This window comes from Cricetulus griseus, chromosome 2 (genome assembly GCF_003668045.3).
Source record: "Cricetulus griseus strain 17A/GY chromosome 2, alternate assembly CriGri-PICRH-1.0, whole genome shotgun sequence".
NCBI classification, from domain to species: Eukaryota; Metazoa; Chordata; class Mammalia; order Rodentia; family Cricetidae; genus Cricetulus; species Cricetulus griseus.
This window is the reverse complement of record NC_048595.1, coordinates 93,732,799-93,759,711: the sequence shown is the minus strand read 5'-3', so window position 1 is coordinate 93,759,711 and position 26,913 is coordinate 93,732,799. Positions and strand designations below refer to the sequence as shown.

General features: G+C 39.6%; 1 protein-coding gene across 1 annotated transcript in view; it reads right to left on the bottom strand.

The window, feature by feature from the left end:
• The window catches only part of Grin3a (glutamate ionotropic receptor NMDA type subunit 3A), a 183,752-nt gene that overhangs the window by 75,131 nt on the left and 81,708 nt on the right, over window positions 1-26,913 (bottom strand). The window contains exon 3 of the mRNA XM_027403096.2: window positions 16,026-17,073. Coding sequence (XP_027258897.1) covers window positions 16,026-17,073 — 1,048 coding nt within the window. The remainder of the gene's footprint in view (window positions 1-16,025; window positions 17,074-26,913) is intronic.

Sequence of the window (26,913 nt, the reverse complement as noted above, 5' to 3'; positions counted from 1 at the left end):
GGATGTGAATATCAGCTTGAACCTTGAAAAAAAATCAGTTGACTCCTCCGAGCCTCAGTCTCCTCCACTTTAAATACATTTACAGCTTCCCAGGATGTGGCTAATCAGCTGAGGTCCTGGAGGGAAGGGAGCCATGAAGAGCTTCACAATGGAGTGTGCCATTTTTAATGATAGGTATCATTAGTGAAGCAAAATCATAATTTTCCTAAGAGCATGAAAAATGAAAAGGAACTCATTGGGTTGAGATAGAAAATGGTAATTTCATATGTAATGCTTTTTATTGTTTAGCATTCAACCACAGACAAGAACTAGTGTCAAAGTGTGCTAATGGTAAAATTGAGGAGTGTAGGGGTAGTAGTTTTCATTTCTCCAGAGAAGCTGGGAAGAGATTTGTCAAATGATGTACAGGTTGGGATGAACAGGGTGAGAAAGGGTTAATAATAGTTCAACAATAAACCTGATGAAACTAGGGACTATTTTCTGAGATTCTTTAGAAGATGGGCCAGCTTGTAGGCACAGACAGAAGACTGGATTGGGTTGGCAGTCCGATGGGGGAGTTCTGCATGAACAATACAAAAGAGAATTGCTTGGCTCTATTGTCCACAATGTCAAGAAGCTGAGCTAATATTGTAGCTGGCAAAGTAGGCCTCACATGCTGAGTGATGGCTAGAGATAAGCAGCACCACATAAACGAGGTCCCTGGAGCAGTGAGCTTGCTATAAAGAGAACCAATTCAAAGGTAGCAAAGTAGAGCTTATTCATAGCCAATGTCATGGATTCAAGGGTAAAGGCTGGGAATGAAACCAGCAGCAAGCAGAAGCATGTCAACCATGTGGGAGCTGATCAGCCATATCATTCCTCCTATTGTGCAGCCTAAACAAAACACCCAGGGACCTTGTTCAAAGTGCAGATTCTGGTTTGGCAGGTCTAGAGTAGGACAGAGGCTGCAATACTGCATTTGGTCCTGGGGACACCAAAACTGCTGATCCTTTGGACCACACTTCTGAGAAGAAAGGATCTATATAAAGCTTTATGAATAAGAACGGAATTTGAGCCTGGTGGTGGGGGAAGAAAAGGTAACGGACGGCATTTAAACATGAGGGAAAAACAGCCTCTGCCATGAGACTCAAGAGAGTGACAAGGAGCTGAGGCTTGCAAGAAGCTGTGCTGGCTGCCTTATACTTTGGTCTCTTTCAACAAAACTGATGGTTTGTGTCTCCATAAAATTCATCACAGTGTTCAGCCACACACAGTCTTTTACTTTCAATGCAAATGCAGAATCATGTAGCCTTAATTAATGACCTGTATAGGAAACTAACAGAACGCTTACCTCTTTCAGGGACCATTTGTCTTACCTTGAAATGTATGCAGTATAAGTAGGGACCTTCTGAAAACATGTTTCTTAATATAAAGCAATGTCTGTTAGGGGAATTCCTAGTATGTGTGGTGGGAAGAGAATTTTGAGGTGCCTTTGCTGTCTTTGTGTTCTAGTATTGAGCACCCTTTGTATGAGTGGCAGGTCAATAAAGATCCAACATCTGAGTTAGGTTATACTGTGTGGTGTGATGATGATGGGTGGAGAAGGGAACTAATCCTCCTGAGTCTGGCTTCTTGCCTTCATCTCACGAGCACAAATTCAACTGTCACAGCCTCAGCAGCATTTGCCCTTGAATTTTCTTTGTGGTGTAAGCAAGTAGCTTTCTCAGCTTAGACCCAGGGATGGATAATGGCCTGGCTGGAATAAATCAAATTGAGGAGGACAGTCTTACTGTGTATGTAAATTAAATACTCAGTAGGAATAATTCGTAGTCAGATATTGCTGTACAAAACCCTCTACCATTTATTGGTTATATGGCCTTGTACAAGTTACCTGTTGTTTTTGTTCAGTTTCTTTCACTGTATGGATACACTAAATTTTGCATGAAAAATATTCATTTAAATCAGACCACACAGTACCTAGAACATAGATACCTAACATTATTATTATTGTTATTGTTGTTGAATTGTTTTTAGAACCTATCTCAACTATTATATATCTGTAGTCTCATTATAAAGCTATGGTCATTATGTTTGACATTTAGGATAATGACTGGTTATGAGTAGTATATGAGTAGTATATGAAGTATAGAAGGTACACATTTGTATTACTACATTCATGTAATTTTCAACATACTCAACTTCATTAATACAGTGTCTTTGCATGACAAAACAAAAAAATCACTAGTTGGAATTTAATTCAAGGAAGAAACACTGATGGTCTCTATTTTGGCTGCTGTCTTGCTTGGTTTTTAAATTTAACTCGGCACAGCCTAGAGTCATCTGGGCAGAGTGAGCCTTAATTGAATGATTGATTGTCTTGATCAGCTCGGCATATGGCCATGTCTTTGGGAGATAGTCTTGATGCCACTGTGGGCAGCATCATCCCTATGCAGTTAGACCTAGGCTATATTAGAAAGCTGACTGGTCAGTGAGTGGTCCAGTAAGAAGCATTGCCCTATTTTTCCTACCTCCAGGTTTCTGTATTGAGATCCTGTCCTGACTTTCAATGATGGATTGTAACCCAAATAAATGCTTTCCTTCTCAAGTTGCTTTTGGTTAGAGTGTTTTATTACACCAGCAGAAAGCAAACTGGAACAGCTGTTTTGCTAAATTTTCTTTCATTTGAATTTTTTTAGGTATCAGCTTTTCATAAATTGCTGTGGGGTGAGAACTTCTAGACTCTGAAAAAATATTAATGGGTTCTGACAAAATACATTCCAGAACCATGTATGGCTGTGAAATAGGCCTGAACAGTCTTGCATCTAGTTGTAGTTAGAAAAAAAAAAGAACACTAAGTGTTCCTGTTTCCCAGACTGATTTCATAATAGAACTGAACTCAGTTAAGATTGTGGCTTTGCTTCCAAATATGCCAGTGGTGGCATCACACTGACTCCTGATCTGTTTATGGATCAAATATCCAAATGGGTTAAATCAGAAAAATCCAGCATTTCACTGTTCTTTGTGGAGCTGAAAAAATGCATTTTAGATACAAAAGAGCCCCTTTAGGAGACTGCCTGCAATAGCTTTATATATTTAAATACTTACTGAGCATGACAGTAAGATTCCTCACAGGGCAAATAATCATTGATTTGTTTCTCCTAACTTCTAAATATGAGTTTAGCCTTCATTAACCTTTTTCCTTCTTTTGAGGCAAGCTCTTGCTATGTAACCCTGGGTGACCTAGAACTTGCTATGAAGACCAGGCTGGCCTTGAATCCACAGAGTTCTCTTTTTCTTGCAGTATTGGGGGAAGCACCCTACCACTAAGCTATAAACTAAGTCTTTATAATGTAAGTACTATAGGAACAGAGTCAACATACATGTTGGCTGATAATAATTTATAATTAGATAAGTTATGTGAACATTTAAAGACCTCCTATGGAAGCTAGTAAACAAGGTGGACCCTAAGAGAGACATACATGGTCCCCTGGAGAAGGGGAAAGGGTCAAGATCAACTGAGCAAATTGGGAGCATGGCAGGAGAGGGGAGGGAGCTAGGAGAATGAGAAGGGGAGAAGAGGAGGGGTGAGGAGAACATGAGGGAGTATAAAGGTTGAGTCTGGGGAAGAATAGAAGATAACAAGAATGGAGATACCATAATAGAGGGAGACATTTTAGGGTTTTTTTTTTTGAGACAGGGTTTCTCTGTGTAGCTTTGGAGCCTATCCTGGCACTCGTTCTGGAGACCAGGCTGGCCTCGAACTCACAGAGATCCACCTGCCTCTGCCTCCCGAGTGCTGGGATTAAAGGCGTGTGCCACCAATGCCCGGTGACATTTTAGGTTTACAGAGAAATCAGGCACTAGGGAAATGTCTGAAGATCTACAAAGATGACACCAGCTAACAATCTAAACAACAGAGGAGAGGCTACCTTAAATGCCCTCCCCTGATAATGAGATTGATGAATGACTTATATGCCACCCGATAGTCCTCATCCAGCAGCTGGTGGAAGTAGAAGCAGATACAGCTGAACACTGAACTGAACAGGAATCCAGTTGCAGAGGAGGAGGACTGATGAGCAAAGGGGTCCAGACCAGGCTAGTGAAACCCACAGAAACAGCTGACCTGAACATCCGGGAGCTCTTGGTCCCCAGACTGATAGCTGGGATACTAGCATGGGACTGATCCAGACCCCAGGAACATGGGTTTCAGTGAGGAAACCTCGGAAATCTACAGGACCTCCTGTAGTAGTTCAGTATTTATCCCTAGCATAGGTGTGGACTTTGGGAGCCCATTCAACATAGACGGATATTCCTGAGCCAAGACACATGGGGGTGGTCCTAGGCCCTATCCCAAAAGATAAGTTAGACTCTGATGACACCCTATGGAAGGCCTCACCATCAAGGGGAAGCAGAAAGGATATGTGATAGGTAGGGTTTTAGTTGGGGGGGTGGTAGGGGAGGACAGGAGGGAAAAGGGAACTGGGATTGTCATGTAAAACAATCTTGTTTCTAATTCAAATAAAAAATGTAAAAAAATAAAGACCTCATATGACATCGTGATTCATATAGAAAGTATTTATGTGCAGGCATAGTGTCTCTTAAGTAGGTTAATAATGTAAACAAAGTTATAAGCCAATTTCCCCATAATTTAGGAGAAGGGTTTTCAAAATGTTGGCACTCTTCCTGTTTGTATTCAAACAGAGGAAATGATCTTAGACATTCATTAAAGCAAGCTCATCAGGGTGTCTAATTGAAAATACTTTTCTGCATTTAGTATGAATTAATGTATCTATTTGAAAGTAATAAACCTGCAGTTATTAAAAAATTCTGTAAGGATGCCACCTGAAAATTATTTTAGGAGTAGGTGAACAAATAAATAGATCACATGCTCACTTGTTCTGGTTTCCATTTATCAACCAGAATTAGCAAGGACTTGATGTCTTTTCTAGAGTTCCCTGAACCTTCAGGGATGGAAGGGAATCATCGAGAATTTCAGCTCCTACTGGTTGCCCTGCACAGTTTGCCTGATCTTCACTAGAACACTAAAGATTTCAGACTCAGCTCTCCTACAAGGGATTCAACAACTCAGGCTGGGGCTGTTCTATCTGCCTCATGTTTTCGAAGGCCCTCTTAAGGATCTTACATCTGGCCCTTTACTTCACTTTGCAGAATTTGGTTTTAGGTTTCTTTGTTTTTTTCCTTTTTTTTTTTTTAATTTCATTTTACATTTCAACCACAGTTTTCCTTCCCGCCCCTTCTCCGGTCACCTCTCACCTCCTTCAACCGCCCCCCCCCACCTTACCTTCCCCTTAGCCCATCTCCAGTCCACTTCTCACGGGTAAGGGTTCCCACAAGGAGTCAACATAGTCTGGCACAATAGGTTGGGGCAGGGCTACGCCCCTCTCTGATGCTTTAAGGCTGAGAATGGCATCCCACCATAGGGAATGGGCTCTAACAAATTAGCTTATGTACCAGGTATGTATTGTGGTCCTACTGCCAGGTGCCCCTCAGCTAGTCTAAGCTTCACAACTATCTCCCACACACACGGAGGGCCTAGTTCAGTCCCCTGGAGTCTACACAGTTCTAGGTCTAGAGTTCATGAGTTTTCATGAGCTTGGTTCAGTTGTTTCTGTAGATTTCTCCATCATAATTTTGACCTCTGTTGCTCATATATTCCCTCCTCCCTCTCTTTGACTGGATTCCTGGAACTCGGCCTGGTTCTTGGTTGTGGCTCTCTGCATCTGCTTCCATCAATTACTGAATGAAGGCTCTATGATGATAGTTGGGTTTTGTTTTGATGGTTTGTTCATGTCTACTCTCCTGACTCACACACTGCAGACTTCTGTTGGATGCATTTGTAACTCAAATTCTCTAACTATTTCTGTGCTACTGGACTCCTGGTGGCCATCTTTGCTTGTCCTCACAATCATAGCTATTTTTTTCTTTAAACTAACACTTATTTAAGTGATTGATTACCATTTGCTTGGGCCCCAGAGTTATAATTGCATATGACAGATTTAGTCTCTACTGCCAGAGAGTTTATCTTGTAATGGTGGATTAAATGAGAATGCTAGCTAGGTATTTCCCACCAAGAATCTCTAATGGTGAGCCACGAGAGGTTCTGCAACTTGCCAAACAATACATAGCCAATATGCAGTTGATGCAAACATCATTCAAATATGTCCTCTGATAGAACTGTGCCCTCTGCATCATATTTCAGTGTCCTTTTAGTGAGACTTTCTTGCTGTTTATTCCATAGCCTCTGGTATGAGATTGATTTCAGAAAAAGCCACCCAAAAGCATCGATTTCAAAGTGATTACTGAAAAATGCTGTACCTTTATTCAACCATGCTGCCTTTTTCTTTTTTATTTAAATTCTTTAATTACTACTCATATTTACATATCCATCCCTCCCATTCCCTCAACCTCCCATCTTCCCATGTTCCCTACCAACCCCCCCAACTCCTTCCCAGGGATAGGGAGGCCCTCGACCCTGGACCTTCAAAGTCTGTCATATCATTTGGGGGAGGGCCTAGGCCTTCCTTGCTGTATCTAAGCTGCAATATTATCCCCCCAAAGGGAATGGACTCCCAAAGAGACAGGGGAGGAATAGAGGAGGGCAAGAAAGGAGATGCCTTGACAGAGGGAGACAGTACAGGTATGGAGAGAGGTCTGGCACAGGGGAAATGTTAGGAGATCCACAGGGATGACCCCAACTAAGAATTCAAGCAGTGGTGGAGAAAATGCCATTGATGCCCTTCCCCTAAAATGAGATTGATATCTACCTTGATTACCATTCCTAGAGCCTTCATCCAGTAGCTGTTCAAAGCAGAAACAGGCACCCACAGCTAAGAACTGAACGATACTACCGGAATCCAATTGTGGAGAGGGAGGAGGGATGAGCAAAGAAGCCAAAACGGTGCTACAGAAACCCGAAGAAACAGTTGACTTGACCTAGTGAGAGCATGGCGACCCTAGTCATAAAGCTGGGGAAACAGCATTGGACAGAACCTAGCCCTCTGAATGTGGGTGCCAGCTAGAAGGCCAAGAGAGTCTATGGGACCTCTAACAGTGGAGCCAGTCTTTAACCCTAGAGCACAACGATGCTTTTTTAATGAAACACCATGCTAAATTATAATGATATGGTAGCAAATTAGAGAGATGCAAAATTAACAGACAAACAGACAACATGACCATCTTAGGTTGTGTTAAATCCTAGGAAGAGCATGGCCTGGGTGAGGATGAAAATTCGGTTCTCAAATTCTCTGTGGACAGTCCAAGTATATTTAAAGTGTGGCTGTTTTACTGTGGGAATACTGCACCTTGGAGAAGTCATCATCCTACATGGAATTGAAAGGCTGTAGACAGCAGCAGCTCACAAAGAGCCATCATACAGAGACTGTTTCCCAGTCTGAGTTTTTTCATGATCAGTTAAGTGCTTTTTAAACTTCATATGTCTCCTGGAACACTGCAGAAAGCTTGGAGTTGAAATAGCAAAATAAGTACTCCATACAATTGCAGTAGCACAAAATCTGTTCTGTGATATATATGTACACAGTGCTATGTGAATTATGAGTTATTTCTTTCAAGTTATTTCTTTGTTTACATATGTATATTAAAATGGAAAATTTTATAGAACTTTGCAGCTTGAATTTTCATTTACTGTATTTCAATGATTTTACATCTTAAAAGCTATCTCTACTGGCTTAATTAGCACACAGAAACATTATAATTCATTAATTACACTGTGATTTAAAATTTATGTGACTTCCAAGTATTTTCTGTTTTGACCGAAACTGTAGTGACTTTTAGCAACAAATTGCTATCCACACATTAGATTATTTTGTTTTGACAGATTCATAAAGAGGGGTCAAAGGTGAAAGGGTTTTAAGACTTTTGGTAGCAAGTGGTCGGTCAAGTTGATTTATAAATATATCTTAAATTTACTCTTTAAATAATCCAGTAAAACATCTGTCCTAGTGCTTTTATCAAAGGCTATCAATAAAAATTCTTTGTTTTAACAAGGGGCTGGGCCTAGGCCCTATTTCAAAGGACATGACAGACTCTGAAGAATCCCTATGGAAGGCTTCACACTCCCTGGGGAGCAGTAAGGGTATGGGATAGGTAGGGTGTTAGTTGGAGGGGGGGGGGAGAGGAGGAGGGGAGGCAGAGGGAACTGGGATTGACATGTAAAATGATCTTGTTTCTAATTTAAATAAAAATGGAGAGAAAGAAAAATAAATTCTTGGTTTTAAAGTATATAGTATATCCTTATTGTTTTAATTAGTACTTCATTGATTAAAAGATTGAACATATTTTATATTCATTGGTTAGTTTTATTTTCTAGGTTTATCTTCATGTTATTATTTATTTACTTTAATAGTATATAATATATATTTTGACTCATTCACCAACAAACTTAAGGCTTTTTAAAGGTCACAGCAAATACAAAATATATTTTAAAAATGGGCAAGCTAGGCAGGTCAGTGGTGGCTCATGCCTTTAATCCTTTAATCCCAGCACTCAAGAAACAGAGACAGGTGGATCTCTGTGAGTGTGAGGCAGGCCTGGTATACAGAGTGAGTTCCAGGATGCCCAGGGTTGTTACACAGAGAAACCTTGTCACAGAAAACTAAAGGGAAAAAAAGGGGAGCTAAGCTAAGGAAATAAACAATATGAACCCAGAAATGATGCTTAAAGTCAATGTATGATGTCAATAAGTCTGCTACTGACAGGCAAGAAATTGCCTCTTAGCTTCTGTTTAGGACTTAGCTCAAAGGGAGAATGTTGTCATTTATCAGTTGATATTGGCAGTGTTTGTGTGTGTGTGTGTGTGTGTGTGTGTGTGTGTGTGTGTGTGTGTGGTGTGTGTGTTTATGTATATATATGCATGTGTGTGAGAGAGGATAAAAAAGTAAAAATAAGTATAATTAATATTAGTATTTACCAGAGTCATGGGATACTTGCCAAAAAATAAGTTCCAGACCACATGTGGTACCAGCCTAAGAGAGAGAAGTGTGTTGCAGTCAACAAAACTGAGTTGGAGATAAAACAAATTTGGAGATCTGAAGAGCACTTTGACTTGAGATATGGAGATGCAGAATTTGAAATTGTCCAGCTATTTTTTAGTCTTGCTTTGGTCTTTTATTTACTCACTCCTTTCCCTTTCCTCCTTTTTGGAAAGTCAGTGCATATTGTGTGTTATTGTGTGTTGGAAGGTCACCATCTGCTTTTTGACCTTGATTTTACAGGGGTTTAGAATTAAGAGATTGGCATGAGTCTCAGAAGAGATATTGAACTTTGGACTGTTTGAAAAGATTACAAGAATTAGGGGTTGTGTCCTCTTTGGAGAAAGTGTTTCACTGGGGAGGACTTTGAGGGTTTACAAGCCCATGCCAGGTTCAATATTTCTCTCTCTGCCTGTGTATCAGACTGTAGCAGTCAGCTCCAGCTCCAGTGCCTGTGTGTGTGTGCCACCATACGCCTTACAATGATAATGGACTAAGCCTCTGAAACTGTAAGCAAGCCCCCATTAAATGCTTTCTTTCATAAGAGTTGTCTTGGACAGGGTGTTTCTTCGCAGCAATATAGTAGTGACTAAGACAGAAATAAAATGCTACAAAATGTTTTGTAGGTATTATATCTGGAATGAAATGTTCCCTCCTGAGGGGAAGGGAGGGCTTATCAGACTCAGGAAGCTTAGGAAACTTGTAAGACTTTCATGAAGTCCCTCCCCATCGAACCAGATACCCCAGGAGTGGTCAATGAGCCTTAGCTGTTCTTTCTGATTACTATTATTATAACTATTCCTGTTATTTCTATTACATTTATTTTCATTGCTATTAACTATTAGCTATTTCAATTATTGCTATTAATACTATTAAAGATGTAGAAGTTCTGGAATCACTTTTAAAGATTAAGATATATATTACTTTAATAATGTAGTATACTAATGTTAAATTATGACAGCTTAATATATGATTACTGTATTAGTTACTTTTGCATCATTGTGAGAAAACACTTGGAAGGAACAATATGTGGGAAGAGAGTTTGGCTCATGGTTTCAGATAGATTTCAGTTCTTCGAAGCAGGGAGATAATGGCACTGGAGTCTGTGGCAGAGGTTCAATCTGTGGTGGTGGGAAGATGAGGCGGTGCTATTCCCAGCATGGAGGAACAGGAAGCAAAGAGCACTGACAGGAGCTAGAGTCTGGATGACATGCAGAGGTTCATGCTTAATGGCTTACTTCTCCCAACCCCACTTCCTAAGGGATCACAGGCTTCAATATAGCATCACTTCTGCATATACTGTCTCATCACCTGGAAGTGCTCTCCTCTAATACTCTCACTCCTCACCTAGTTGCTCTGTAGCTGTTTGACCCCTCTTGGGGTCTCCTTTAACTCTATGTCCTACGAGGCACCAGTCATGTTGTATTTTTCTACATAGCAACTTTAGTTTAAAACCATTCAATGATTCAGACTCCTTTTATTAATGTTTTTCTTTTCCAATAAATCCAATTTGCAAGGGTAGTGTCTATTCAGCTTATTACTAAATTGCCAGCTACACAGCAAGGTGCCTGAAATAGAAGTTACTGCTTGGGATAAATTAAAGAATGAAGAAATGGTTTGGTGTGGTTTTCTTTGATCCCTCTCTCAAGCTCCTTTTTCAGTGTCTTTTTTCTATTAAGAGTTACAGTATAGGCTCCAAAGCTACACAGAGAAACCCTGTCTCAAGAAACAACAACAAAAAAAGTTAAGGTAATCTTTCCTTCTTCATGGCTAACACTTATGATATGAATACATTTGTTTTATTGGGCAGCAGCTTGCTATTATGTGAAGATAAACCAAAAAAGCATTATTTTATTATTTTGGTAAGTGTTGCTCATTTTCTACTGGGCCGGGCTGGTGTCCTTTGCAAGAGCATTTCTGGCTAAGTCTGCTCTTGCTCTTACAGAAGGTCTAATTAGTATTTTACATTTACAGGGCTGTTCACTGGATTTTTCTAAAGCAGAACTATCATGTGTCTGAATAGCGTCATGTGTCTGAACAGTGTCAGAACTAGCTTCCTGTCTGCTCTACAGAGCTGCCTCTTTCTTTATTGTTAGAGATTTAGGCTAAAGGCAGCATTTATTTGAGAAGTGGAGAGACAAATACTAGAAAGTCTGTTAAAATCAGCAAATAGCTCATTCTGAGTTCTCAGTCCTCCTGTGTGCTTTAGCTGGGCTTGTTCAACTCTGTGGCAGGGGTGGGGCTTTATTTCATCGTTGTACTTGAGTACTTGTGAAGTGATTTTCTCATTCTGTCTTATATCCTATTACAGTGATAGATAGAATTTTCTATCATTTTTGCTAAAAATCAAACTAAGGCATTGATGGTTAGAAATGAAATTATCCAGCTGTCAATGATACAAGGAAGTGACTTCAGGTATTTGGTTCTGTTAGTTACATTTTCTGCATGACCTACAGTACCAATTTAGTGTTGGGAGAATATCTACATATGTTCTATTAAATATATCACTCATGAACCCTGCTTCCATGGCCTCATGTTTCTGGATCATGCCTCCTCTGAAGCATGGAACTTGCTTCTAGGCAGGGTGGTAGGAATCTGTATGAAGCACACATATCACTTTAAGTGTAACATAAATAAGTATGGGAGAAAAAAAACAGGTAAAGACAGAACCACTATCTTGAATTTCTTTGCGCAGCAGGATAGCCCCTCTCTCTTAGGTTTACCTGTATGTAGGTAAGGTAAGGACCACCACTGCTAGGGAGTGCAGGTGATTTCTAGCATCCACTATCTGCAGCAATAGTCAACCAATTGTAAATTGGCCTGTATCACATAGCCTTTTAATTTTATTTCTGACTCACATGGTTGATTGATGCCAATGAATCTTAACACCAAAGTGGTGATAAAATGTTCACCCTCTTAATTCTTAACAGTTTTATTAGTTGTGTGAATGAACAGCTTTCGTGCTAAACAATTCTATTCAAGAAAAAAAATGTAGGTGCTTCATTCACTCTAAGTTGTCTATCATCAACATTATGGAAACTTTTGCTACTAAGAGTCAATTTCTAGGCAGACCCTGTATAAATAAAGGTCACCATAAATCTTACTTTTTTTTTGGTTTTTCAAGACAGGGTTTCTCTGTGTAGCTTTGGAGCCTATCCTGGCACTCGCTCTGGAGACCAGGCTGGCCTCGAACTCACAGAGATCTGCCTGCCTCTGCCTCCTGAGTGCTGGGATTAAAGGCATGCACCACCAACACCCAGCAAATCTTACTTTTTAAGTCAATGGGTTTTTCTCTCTTTTTTTGGTGTGTTTAAGTACATTATCTCAAAGAGATACTTGATATTACTAAGACTTATATTTAATAAAACCAAGAGAGATGATATAAAATATGTCCCAGGTGCTGGTGAAATGAGTGATTAAAGTGCTTGATCTATAAGCATGAAGACTTGGGTTTGGATCTGTAGCACATAAAATCTGTTTGTGACCTTGTGACAGGTAGAGGTGGTAGAGAAAAGCAGATAGTGGGGTTTTGTTGGCCAGCAGGTCTATCAATTGGTAAGCTCCAAGATCAGCCAGAGATCGTATTTCAATTAATAAGATAGATAGCAGTAGAGGAAGTCACCTGATGCTAAACTATGCCTCCAAACTTGCAAGTATGGTGAACCCACACTCATATTCACATGCATAGCACACACACACACACACACACACACACACACACACACACACCACACACACACAGAGAGAGAGAGAGAGAGAGAGAGAGAGAGAGAGAGAGAGAGAGAGAGACAGACTGACAGACACACAGACACACAAACACACAAACAGACACAGACAGAATAAACACAAATTTGGGCTAGATATTCAAACTATACAAAACAAGAAAATGCCATTATTATGCTTTAAAATATTATATAAAAATAGAAAGGAAGTTTTAAGAAACAGGGTGTGGAACCCCTGTATTCCTATATCAGATTTAGTATGCTTAGGTGGCTAATACAGTCATTTTCTTAACAGGGGATGAAGAGATATGTAGTGAAATGAGTCAGTGAGTTAGAAGAGAAAGTTCTCAGGGTGTGATGGATGCTCCAAATAGCATATCACCTCTAATTCAGATTTGGGGGATTCTTAGCTTATAGCAGTAAAACAGATGCCTAACTTTAGAAATCTGTTGTTCTGTGTAAATGGAAGAATAAGTTCTCCTGTAACATAATTGAAATGTATCAAAGTAGGAGAGATGTGCGTGGACCCTGAGAAGGGGAAGGGAATCTCCTAAGTGGGTTGGGAGCATGGGAGGAGGTGGAGGGAGGTGGGATAAACAGGAGGAGAGAATGGGAGGGGGGAAGAGAACATGGGGGATCAGGTAAGTCAATGGGGGAAGAGCAGAGGAGAGCAAGGAAAGAGATACCTTAATAAGGGAGCCATTATGGGCTTAATGAGAAATCATACAGTTATTCTGCTGTGTATAATTTACCTGTCTGATTTTCTTCTTAACCTTCAGACTAGCTACTTCTTCAGGCTTTCATGCTTGGCACTCATGACTTAATTCTGGCCAACCTACTTCTGATGAATGAAACTCTAGCTAGTATAGTGCTCAGCCTTTTACATATTATAATAATCTGGAATCTGTACAACATGCGAGGATTAGATGTTTTTTTTTTTACTAGAGTGGGACACATAGTTTCCATTTCCTGTTTTTAACTGAAAAGTCATATTGCTAAGATTCTTGCACAAAGTCTACATAAGTCTATCAAGATTGAATGTTGAAGAGATCTGCAGGACTACAGGGGACCATGACGAATGGCAGATGCTAGTACTGCTGTAGAGTGTGAATGCTGCTGTGCCACCAAAGTCTCTCTTTGGGGTGATGCATTTGCTTATTCTAAAGAGCTTATTTTCATTTGGCTGGATTCCAGCTCATAAAGTCTTGGGTGTTCATTAAGAAGCAATGCAGTTCCTTTCCTAGTTAGTAAAGCATTTTTCGCTCAATCCATTCTTGTGGACTCATTTCACACATTAGGATACTTGCAGTTGCATATAGGTAAAATGATCATCTTCTTTTAGTTGTGGCATAGACTTCACTTTTTCATCACAGCTGTTCATGAGAATTCTCTGGTAATGTCACCAGTCCTCTTGGTCACTCCATCAGTTGCTGAGAATTATTGATAGATTTCCAATTTTTTGATGTTTCATGAAATGAATTAAAATTATTCAACAGAAGTATAGAACACATGGATATCTGAGTGGTGAGATGCATCAGAAAAGGCATGATGATGACTGCACCATTCGAAAGATTACTTAGTTCATTTTTCTTTGTTCTTGGTGTGTTCTTAGTGTTTCCCATCTATACCAGCTGTTTCCCATACATTTGGAAGCACTCTGCTTAGGAACTGTATCTCCAACAGGCCTTCAGTATACCCTCGGGCCTGATTCCAATGGCTTCCCTGGTCCTGTTCATGTTACTTAGACTGGAGTCTCTGTTTACTCACCCATTGAAAGGGATCCCATTTTAATCATATAATATATATATATATATATATATATATATATATATATATATATATGGCTATCCTTGCCAGGGAGTTACACATGCATTAGCGAACTATTTGCTTTTCTTATTGTTATAGCCCAATCTGACAAAATTAATGAAAGAAAGGATTATTTAATTTTATGTTGAGTTGATACAGACAATTGCAAAGAAGCAATGATGACATGAGTGTAAGTCAGTGGGTCATATGCACACAGTCAGGAAGCAGAGAGACGTGAGTGTTAATACTCATCTGGTCTCTGTTTTCCTATTTGCATTAATCTTTGCCCTGCAGACCATGGGATGGTCATTCCCACATTCAGCGTGGGTTCTCCCTACTCAGTTAAACCTCTTTGGAATCACACACCCTGGGTCATTCCAGGCTGAGTCAAGCTGAAAATAATTAATTATCACATCTTGATTTGTGTGTATTTTCCCTCCCCATTTCCTTCTACCCATGTAGTTGGATGGCTGAGGCATCCAAGATAGATAATTTTATTTTCAAATGCCCATGGACATTCTACTGACACTGTAAGGACCCTTCCTTAACCAAAAGTGGTTGACTTACAGTTTTCCTTATTCTGTAAGGACACCCTTCCCCTAGCTAATCTTGCTACCTCAGTTCAGAATTCCTTCTTCAGATTCTCACAAGGTTCCTCACAGCTGACCTCAGTGTGCTTAATATAATATGTCAGCTCTTTCCATTTTTGGGGTATTTTAACAATAAAATAAATGGTTTGCTATTTAAAATATTGTCTCTCTTATTTATTTCTATTAAGTTCCCCTAAAAGTAATTAATCAGGACATTAGGATTTCTGTGGGTAAAAAGCTATAAATTATTGTGCTGCAGAACTACTCCCTAATAGCCATTCTGTCAGATGGTTAAACAACCAAGAAAAGATACACTAACAGATGTTTGCACAAACAATATCGTCTCTAAAACAAATACCTACATGCTCCTCATTTTGAGATAACAACAAATACAATCCATTAAGTTTAACTTGGTAAAACCTTTTAAACTGGTCTATGCAGTTGGTAGAAATAATATTGGTGTGTGCCTGCTCATGTGAACACATTTATGTAGGTGAATTCTGTGTCTCTGTCTCTCTGTCTCTCTTATCTCTGTCTCTGTCTTTGTCTCTCTCTGTGTGTGTATGTGTGTGTGTGCATCTATGTGTGTGTACATGTGGATGCAAGCAGTTGACCTTGAAGGTTACTGGTCAGGATGTCATCAATCTTGTGTTTAGACATAGGTCTTTCACAAGCCTGACACACTGAACTCACTGGCCAACAATCCACATGCCTCCCCTCAGCAGTGCTGAGATTAGAAGCAGATGCCAACTCTCCCTCTAAGCTTTTTATGTGAGCTCTATGGACAAAATGTTTTTTATCTTGTGCTGTACTTACTTTACTGACTGAACCAACTTAGAAAATAGTCTTGGATCAAAAGAAGGAGACAAAACACACGAAGTTATGGCAACAAGGAAATCTGGAGTAAAGGAAACAATTACCTTAGGGTCATGAATTCCAGAAAGCTCTTCATAGATCTTCTCACCTACCATGACAGCAGCCAAATTTGCCGTGTATGTAGAAAGGCAAAACATACAGAAAATGGCCCAAAGATTCATCAGAAATCTTCCGGTCCAGCATTTTGGAGGTTTGATGGCAGCTGTTCTGCCAAACAGAAGGGCATAGCAGACGTTCAAGGCAGAGGAGAAGGAGAAGACTTTGTTTCTATTCCGCCCCTTAGGAGTCATACCAAAGGGGCTCTTCCATTCATACAGAGTGAGAAAGATGGCAGTGATATGCAGGGCCACGAAAATCCCCAGCCACATGGTCCAGTGAAGTGGCCACATGAAGGCTCCAATTGGAGCTGCTGTGTCTCGAGTCCTTACTAAGATGCCCAAACTGGTTGAGAAGAAAGGGCTGGTGAAATCTATCACCTGGCTTCGTGCAGTATTGATGCTAAAAGAAGTGACTGCCATGTTGGCAGTTCCACTCAGGAGATCACCAACCAGCCCAGTCCAATGACCATTTTTCCAAGCTCCATACTTTCCATCCCCTACAATGTAGAGGTCAAAGTCAAAGTTCATGTCTTCTGCTAACTGTTCCAGCAGATCAATGCAATACCCATAACAGCACTTCTTGAATTGGATTGGCACTGTATCATTGCTGCTATGGAGGCTGTTAAACAGACTGTCCAATATTGAAGAGTCATTAGTCATAGGGTCTAGACAGAGTTGTCCAGCAGGGCATAAGCCTTCATCATCTACTTCTCTTGTGAAAACGAATGGGTGTTCAATCAAGGTCACCACTCTTAAGTGTAACTTATGTGGGTGCGGGTAGTGGGTTTTGTGCCTCTGGGCCTGCTCTGGCCATATTCCAGAGTCCATGACAATCCTTCCCCCTTGCCAGCTGCCCAGGCGAGTCCACATTGGCTTTCCCATAGGGTCATGCTGCAAATTCCAGATGAAAAAGTTGTTTTCTGAGCTGATGATGGTAGAACCTTTTACTTTGATGGAACCACTGAGACCTCTGAAAGTGGTGTTGGCTAAAAACCTGGTAAAGAGGACCAAAGGTAGAAAGTAAGAAAGAGGCAATGTCAAAGTCAAGAACCAGTGCTGATCCTTGCTTTTCTGTCTAAATAAAAAGTCCTATTAAATATTTCTTTTTTGATTATAATTACATCACTTCCTTTTTCTATTTCCTCCCTCCAAACCTTCTTGTATGCCCTTCCTCTCTTTAAAATTCATAGCCTCTGTTTTCATTCATTGTTTTTACATACATATATATGTAACTTGCTCAGTTTGTATAATGTTACTTGTATGTATGTTTTCAGGTCTGACCATTTGGTATTGGAAAACCGATTGGTATGCTCTGCCCTGGGGATTCCTACCTTTAAAAACAAAGGCTTTGTCTTTCTTCAAGAATAATATAGACTTTCAGGAAATGTTCTATTTCTTTGAACTAATGAGATCTCACCTTCAGGTTCTAGTACTGGCAAGGTGCTTGACAATTGATTGTACTCCAAATATTTTAATTGACTGTTAAAATTATCACTCATAGCTATTATATATTTCCAACTTATGGACGTTCTGAACATCTTGGACATTCAGTTCTACTGTTTACAAGTTTTGATTGTTATGAAATCTGTTTGATGAAATTTTTGGTATAGAAATGAGTTTTAATAAATATGTATATTCTTTTATAATTGCTTAGAATTGCATTTATAACTTTAGGGAATAGCCAACTTTTGTACAATGTTTTTCCTTGTAGAGTTGAAAATTAGCATAGCTCTCCTCCTGGGGCCAATCAGAGATGCATGTTGGATATTATCCACAGAACAAAGAAAAGGATGATAAATAAACTTGCTGTTCCCAGGACAGCCTTAGGCTACCTTCCATCATCATTAGAACAAAACAACTGGCTCTGATTCTAGAAAAAGAATCTGCTAGAAGTCAAAGCAAGGAACATGACTAAATAAATGCTACATGATTTCTATCCCTGTGAACTTAAGCGCTTTCAGTATACATTTTGACATTGACTACACAGGAAAATGCTTTGTCACAGCATCTGTTTTTCTTGAGCAGGAAGAGGAGATAATAAGAGCTAACACAAATACTTAATGATGACCTTGTTTCAGAATAAAAGCTCAGACTTTGGTGTCAGATAGACATGCATTTGAATCTTTACCCAATTAACCAATAGTAGTGACCCTGAGCAGGCTACTAATTTAACCCTTAGAAAAAAGTTGGGAAACCAATCTTTGTTGCATTACAAGACTTGCAAACAGTACATGTAATACACAACGAATCTTACGAGTAAAGATGTGGTATTATCGGGAGACTAAACCAATGCCTTGGAATAAACTTTTAGTAGTTATTTCAGCATATTTAAAATGAAAAGTAGTTAAATTGAAATGTGGGGTGTAGCCTAGTAGGTATTTTGAGATGCCAGTGACACAGGTCTAGCATCCCAGAGAAACACATTCATGAATTACCTGCCACATGTTTTATTCCATAATTTACAAATGTAAAAGAAGTCTTGCTAAGAAGTCAAGTTGCCACAGAAGGGATATAGAAAAATCAGAAAGTATGAAATATGCTCTAATTTTCATTAGTGGTAAGTGTGAATCATATTTGAAGACGCTACTGTCACTGAAGGCAATGAAACCATTTGTTGTGGTAGATTGCATGTACTGGCAATCACTCATGTGAGCACACCCCAGTGGGACTCTACTACTTAAATTCTATTTCGCAACAAGTAATGAAGTCTCAGCTATCTTACACTCTAAAGCAGTTTTCTACTTCAGAGAAGCAGGGAACCAAACCATTAAAATCATATATAGATTAATCAATTGACAATTCCCTTGGTGCCATAAAAGAAGAACAAGTATGAAGGTATTTCTAACGAGATATCTACCTTTAGATTTCTTAAAACATGCACACATATGGGCTGCTGGCATAACTCAGAGAATGAAAAAGCTCATGGTAAATGGGCATGTTTTATCTGGCCAATTTTGTGATCACAGAAATATAAAGTGAAAGTTGTAGAAAGAACTCTTCATTAGTTTGAGAGTATTTGGCACCCAGTGATGAAGGAGTTTCAACCTGAAAGGACCCAGGAGAGACTTCTTCTGACTAAATATGTATTTGAATCCTCCCAGTTAAAAGGCATTAGAAGTCTATAGAAATCTTTCATTGATCTCATGGTTCCCACATTCTGGTAAAGCTATTCTTCATTATCAGTGTGAGCATTTAAAATGGCCATGGCTGAAGAACAATGCCTGGTGTCTTTGTGGCAGAACAAAAAAAGCAAACCACTCAGAATTCTAATATCTCCAACTACTGTGTCCCAGAACACCCAGGGCATATATTACTGTGAGATTGTCATGGAGAAATTTTGTTCATACTTATGACAGATCATTTGTATCTATTTTACTTTTCATTTTATTTGAGGATAAATGAAAACCATCTCATTGATAGCTTTTAGTTACAGCCATCTTCACTATGTATTCTTTGTGAAAGAATGACAATGGGTAGCTAAGTCTGGATTCTCACTCTATTACCTGAAAGATTAAAAGGTTGAAATCTCATTTTTGCTTAAATTGAATTCCACCATGCCCTTCTGTACTTGCCCTGGACTCTTCTTGGATGAACAAGAAAGAAAAAGAAAGTGAGGAATCATTTTTTATTGGCAAGATAAATGGATACAAACCACCTGGCACTGTGCTTAGCACTTATGGCTTTTGAGATGAAAGCCACCTCATTGGCTTAAAGAGCTCAAGGACTAGTTGTAGGGGAATAAATGAATAAGTGATTCAAGCCCCTCTAATGAGTGATATGACAGGGGTTCCCCAACCTTGAACATTCTGACCCAGTGTACCAAGGAAGGAATCTTAGAGGAGGAAGAGCAGGGCTGAGTATTGAAGGGAAGTTACATGTTTTTTAGGAAGAGAAGTTATGCAGTTGTATGGGTGACACTAATACAAAATATAGAAACAAGGGTGCCAGCAATGTGACAGAAGTGCTTAAAAAATAAGCCCAGAGATCAATATTTATCCTTAGTGTATGAATTGACTTTGGGAGCCCATTCCACATAGAGGGATACTCTCTCAGCCTAGACACATGATGGCGGGCCTAGGCCCTGCTCAAAATGATGTGACAGACTCAGAAGATCCCCCATGGAAGGCCTCACCCTCCCTGGGGAGCAGAAATAGATGAGAGAGGGGATTCGTGGGGGGCAGGGGAGGAGGGAAGCGTGAGGGAACTGGGATTGACATATAAAACAAGATTGTTTCAAATTTAAATAAAAGTAAAAAAAAAAAAAAAACAACCATGAAAAAATAAGGCCAGAGAAAAGGGTGGAAAACAAACTCTGTCAGATCACAGGCCTCAGTGAAGGCAATGGGAAACTACTGAGGGGATTTTGTCTTGCAGGGACATATGTGTTTTTCTTTGCCAGGTATCTAGTTGGTACTTTTGGAGGATGAAGAAGCTGACAACAATTCCCATGTGAAGAAAGATGGTTTTTTCCTTCTTTTCCTCCCATATTATCCTCCTCTCCCTCTGTTGTTCCATAAGTAGCATATGCAAAGAGGTGAGAGATACTTCATCTTCATAAAAAAGATTTTAAAAGGACAGATGCGCAGGGTTACATTTATTTCACAAACTATAGTGAGAATACAAAAGCTCAGCTTGAAAAGAGGTCATATAGGCCCTGACCTCTGCTGAGGTGAGTGTTCCCTCTGCTCCTGCCCATCTCCTACCATCACACCTTCCTTTGATCTTTCTGGGCCTACTACTGGCATAGAGTGTACCCGCCCAGACAGGGAGGATCTCCCTGAGTCAGGAAACACCTCACTCTTTGTTACCCCTCTGTCCTAACCTCTGCTGAGGTGAGTATCCCCTCTGTTCCTACCCAACTCCCGCCATCACCCCTTCCTTTCATCTTTCTGGGCCTGCTCTTGGCATAGAGTGGACACCCACAGACAGGGAGGACCTCACTGAGTTCAGAAACACCTCAAGCTTGGTTCCCCTTCTGTCCTGAAGTCTGTTGAGTGAGGAGAATACCAGGAGAGGCAAGACCATCCAGAACTGCAGACATGGAAGTCTTGGCCCGCATATATCACCGCTTAACAAGAGGAGATAGAGAGACCCCACCTGCACCCACTGGAAGAAGAGCTGGGATGAAGACAGAATAAGAACACACTCAACAACAGAAAGACCAATATGACGCCACCAGAATCTAGGAACTCCACACCAGCAAGTTCTGAAAAGCACAACACAGAGGAAAAAAGAAGAGCCAGACCTTAAAAACTACTTTATGTAGATGATAGAGACCCTTAACGAGGAAACAAGAAAATCTCTTAAAGAAATAGAAGAAAAAACAAACAAAAAATTCAAGAAATAAACAATTCTCTTAAAGAATCTAAAGAAAGCCAAGAAAAAGCAACCAAACAAGTGAAGGAAACAATCAAAACAGTTCAAGGCATGAAAGCTGAAATAGAAACAATAAAGAAAACACAGAATGAGGGGATACTGGAAATAGAAAGGCTGGATAAATAAGCAGGAACTAAGGATGTAAGTATAAACAATAGAATACAAGAGATGGAAGAGAGAATCTCAGAGGTTGAAGACTCGCTAGAGGATATACAGTCATCAACCAAAGAAGATCTCAGGTCCAAAAAATCCCTCCCACAAAATATCCAGGAAATACGTGACATCCTGAAAAGACCAAACATAAGAATAATAGGTATAGAGGAAGGTGAAGAAATACAGCTCAAAGGTACAGAAAACATATTCAACAAAATCATAGAAGAAAACTTCCCCAACCTACAGAAGGATATGCCTATGAAAGTACAAGAAGCTTACAGAACACCAAACAGACTGGACCACAAAAAGAAGTCCCCTCACCACATAATAATCAAAACATCAAACTTACAGAATAAAGAGAAAATATTAAGAGCAGCAAAGGAAAAAGGCCAAGTAACATATAAAGGCAGACCTATGAGAATTACACCCGATTTCTCAATGAAAAATTTGAAAGCCAGAAGGTCCTGGATAGATGTCCTACAAACACTAAGAGAACATGGATGTCAATCCAGACTACTGTACCCAGCAAAGCTTTCAATCAAGAGAAAACAAGATATTCCATAACAAAACCAGATTTAAGCAATACATATCCACAAATTCAGCCCTACAGAAAGTTTTGGAAGGAAAACTCCAACCCAACGAAGATGACTACACTCACAAAAACATAGGCAATAGATAATCCCACTTTACTAAACACAAAAAGAAAAAAGAGGGTGAAATCTACACACAATGTCACCACCAACAATAAATCCCAAATAAACAAGAACCAACAATCAATGGACATTAATAACACTCAATGTCAATGGTCTTAACCAGCTTATAAAAAGGTACAGGCTAACAGAATGGATACAACGACAGAATCCATCCTTCTGCTGCATACAAGAAACACACCTCAACTTCAAAGACAGACATTACATCAGAATAAAGGGTTGGGAAAAGATTTTTCCAATAAAATGGACCCAAGAAACAAGCTGGTATAGCAATCCTATTATCTAACAAATTAGACTTCAAACTGAAATCAATCAAAAGAGATGAAGAAGGGCATTTCATACTCATCACAGGAAAAGTCCATCAAGATGAAGTCTCAATCGTGAACATCTATGCTCCAAATACAAAGGCACCCACATTTGTAAAAGAAACATTACTAAAGCTCAAGCCACACATAAAACCTCACACACTTATAGTAGGAGACTTCAACACCCCACTCTCACCACTAGTCAGGACCACCAGACAGAAACTTAACAAGGAAACAAAGGATCTAACAGAAGTTATTGCCCAATTGGGTTCAACAGACATCTATAGAACATTCCATCCAAACACAAGAGAATATCCCTTCTTCTCAGCGCCACATGGAACCTTCTCTAATATTGACCACATACTTGGCAACATAGCAAACCTCCACATATACAAAAAAAAGGTAAAACTCCCTGTATCTTATCAGACTACCATGCTTTAAAGTTAGAATTCAACAACAACACAAATTGCAGAAAACCTACAAACTCTTGGAAATTGAATAATGCCCAATTGCAATATTACTGGCTTGAGGAAGAAATAAAAAACGAATGAAGAATAAGAATGAAGACACAGCATACCCAAACTTATGGGACACTTTGAGAGCAGTGCTAAGAGGAAAGTTAATAGCACTAAGTGCCCACATGAAGAAACTGGAGAACAGTCACACTAGGAGTTGACAGAAAAACTGAAAGCTTTAGAACAAAAAGAAGCAAACTCACCACGGAGGTGTAGATGCCAGGAAATAATAAAACTGAGGGCTGAAATCAATAAAGTAGAAAACATTACAAAAACATTAAAACATTACAAAAATTAATGAAACAAAGAGTTGGTTCATTGAGAAAATCAGCCAGATAGACAAACATCTAGCCAAACTAACCAAAAGCCAGAGAGAGAGCATGCTAATTAGCAAAATCAGAAATGAAAAGAGGGACATAACAACAGAAACTGAGGAAATCCAGAGAATCATCAGGTCATACTTTGAAAACCTGTACCCTACAAAACTCAAAAGTCTAAAGGAAATGGACAATTTTCTGGATAGATATCACTTACCAAAATTAAATCAAGAACAGATAAGCAATTTAAATCAACCTATAACACCCAATGAAATAGAAGCAATCATCAAAAGTCTACCAAGTAAAAAAAGCCCATGGCCAGATGGCTTCACTGAAGAATTCTACCAGAAATTCAAACAAGAGCTAATACCAGTACTCCTCAAATTGTTCCACACAATAGCAGCAGAAAGGACATTGCCAAACTCTTTTAACCTTGATACCCAAGTCACACAAAGACACAACTAAAAAGAACTGCAGACCAATATCCCTCATGAAAATCAATGCAAAAAATACTCAACAAAATACTGTCGAATTGAATCTAAGAACAATTCAGAAAAATCATCCACCATGATCAAGTAGGCTTCATCCCAGGGATGCAAGTATGGTTCATCATATGAAAATCCATCAATGTAATCCACCAACCATATAAACAAACTGAAAAAAAGAAACTACATGATCATCTCACTAGATGCTGAAAAAGCCTTTGACAAAATCCAACATCCCTTTATGATAAAGATCTTGGGGAGAACAGGATTAACAGGAACATATCTAAACATGATAAAAGCAATATACAGCAAACTAACAACCCACATCAAACTAAATGGAGAAAAACCCAAAGTGTTTCCTCTAAAATTAGGAACAAGACAAGGCTGTCAACTCTCTCCATATGTCTTCAATATAGCTAGAGCAATAAGAAAAGAAAAGGAGATCAAGGGGATACAAATTGGAAAGGAAGAAGTCAATCTTTCCCTATTTGCAGATGATATGAGAGCCTACATAAGTGACCCGAAAAACTCTATCAGGGAACTCTTACAGCTGATAAACACCTTCAGCAGTGTAGCAGGATACAAAATTAACTAAAAAAAATCAGTAGCCCTACTATATACAAGATGATAAACATAATGAGAAAGAAATCAGAGAAACATCACCTTTCACAATATCCACAAACAACAAAATATCTTGGGGTAATGCTAACCAAAAAAGTGAAAGACCTGTACAGTAAGAACTTTGAGTCTTTAAAGAAAGAAATTAAAGAAGATACCAGAAAATGGAAATATCTCCCATACTCTTGGATAGGTTGGATCAACTTAGTAAACATGGCAATCTTGCCAAAAGCAATCTACAGATTCAACTCGATCCCCATCAAAATCCTAACACAATTCTTCAAAGACCTTGGAAGAACAATACTCAATTTTATATGGAAAAACAAAAAACCCAGGATAGCCGAAACAACCCTGTACAATAAAGAACTTCTGGAGGCGTCACCATCCTTGAATTCAAGGTGTATTATAGAGCCATAGTCCTGAAAACAGCTTGGTATTGGCACAAAAGTTGACAGACCAGTGGAGTTGAATTGAAAACCCTGATATTAACCCACACACCTATGAACACCTGACTTTTGACAAAGAAGCTAAATTTATGCAATGGAAAAAAGAAAGCATCTTCAACAAATGGTGCTGGCACAACTGGATTCGGACATGCAGACAATTGTATATAGATCCATATATATCACCATGTACAAAGCATAAGTCCAAATGGATCAAAGACCTCAACATCAATCTAGCCACACTGAACCTATTAGAAGAGAAAGTGGGAGATACGCTTGAAGGAATTGGTAAAGCAGACTGCTTCCTTAACATACCACCAGTAGCCCAGACATTGAGATCTACAATTAATAAATGGGACCTCCTGAAACTGAGAAGCTTCTGTAAGGCAAAGGACACATTGAAATAAAATGACAGTCCACATAATGGGAAAAGATCTTCACCAACCCGACATGTGACAGAGGTCTGATATCCAAAATATACAATGAACTCTAGAAGCTAGCCACCAAAACTCCCAACAATGAAATTAAAAAGTGGGGTGTAGAACTAAACAGAGAATTCTCAACAGAGGAATCTAAAATGGCTGAAAGACACTTAAGAAAGTGCTCCAGAACCTTAGCCATCAAGGAAATGTAACTCACAACAACTCTGAGCTACAATCTTACACCTGCCAGAATGACTAATATCAAAACCACCAATGACAATATGCTGGAGAGGATGTGGAGAAAAAAGAACACTCCTCATTGCTGGTTGGAGTGCAAATTTGTAAGACCACTCTGGAAATCAGTATGGCAGTTGCTCAGAAAAATGGGAATCAGTCTACCTCAAGATCCAGCAATTCCTCTCTTAGGCATATACCCCAAAATACACATCCATACATGGACATATGTTCAAATACCTTCAGAGCAGCATTGTTTGTAATAGCCAGAACCTGGAGGCAACCTAGATGACCCTCAACTGAAGAATGGATAGAGAAAATGTGGTACATTTACACAATGTACTCAGCAGAAAAAAGCAATGGAATCTTGAAATTCACAGGCAAGTGGATGAAACTAGAAGAAACCATCCTGAATGAGGTAACCCATTCACAAAAAGACAAACATGTTATGTACTCAGTCATATAAGAATTTTAGACATAGAGCAAAGGATTACCAGCCTACAATCCTCATCACCAAAGGAATTAGGAAATAAGAAGGACTTAAGAGAAGAACACATGGACCCAAGAGAAGGGGCAGGGACAAGATCTCCTGTTTTAAGTGGGGTCATGAGGGTAGGGGAGAGGGAGCTGTGAGAATGAGAGGGGGAGAAGCAGAAGGAAGAGGAGAAAATGGAGGAGCTGGAAGGCTGAGTCAGGGGAAGAATAGAGGAGAGCAGGATGAGAGATACCATAACATAGGGAGCCATTATAGATTCCAGCAGAGATCTGGCACTAGGGAGATTTCCATAGATCTACAAGGATGACACCAACTGACAATCTAGGCATTGGTGGAGTCGCTACTTTAAATGCCCTTCTCCAAAATGAGACTGCCTTATATGCCATCCTAGAGCCCTCATCAAGTGGCTGATGGAAGCAGAGGCAGACACCCACAGCTACACACTGAATTGAAGTCTGGAACCCAGTTGCAGAGAGGTAGTACTGAAGAGCAAAGCAGTTGGACCAGTCTGGTGAAAACCACAGAAACATCTGACCTAAACAAGGGGGAGCACATGGACCCCAGACTGATGTCTGGGAGGCTATCATGGGACTGATCCAGACCCCTGAATGTGGAGGTCAATGATGAGGCCTTGGTACTCTATGGGGCCCCTGGTAGCGGATCAGTATTTATCCCTGGTGTAAGAAGGGACTTTGGGAGCCCATCCCACATGGAGGAATGCTGGCTCAGCCTTAACATATGGGGGAGGACCTAGGCCCTG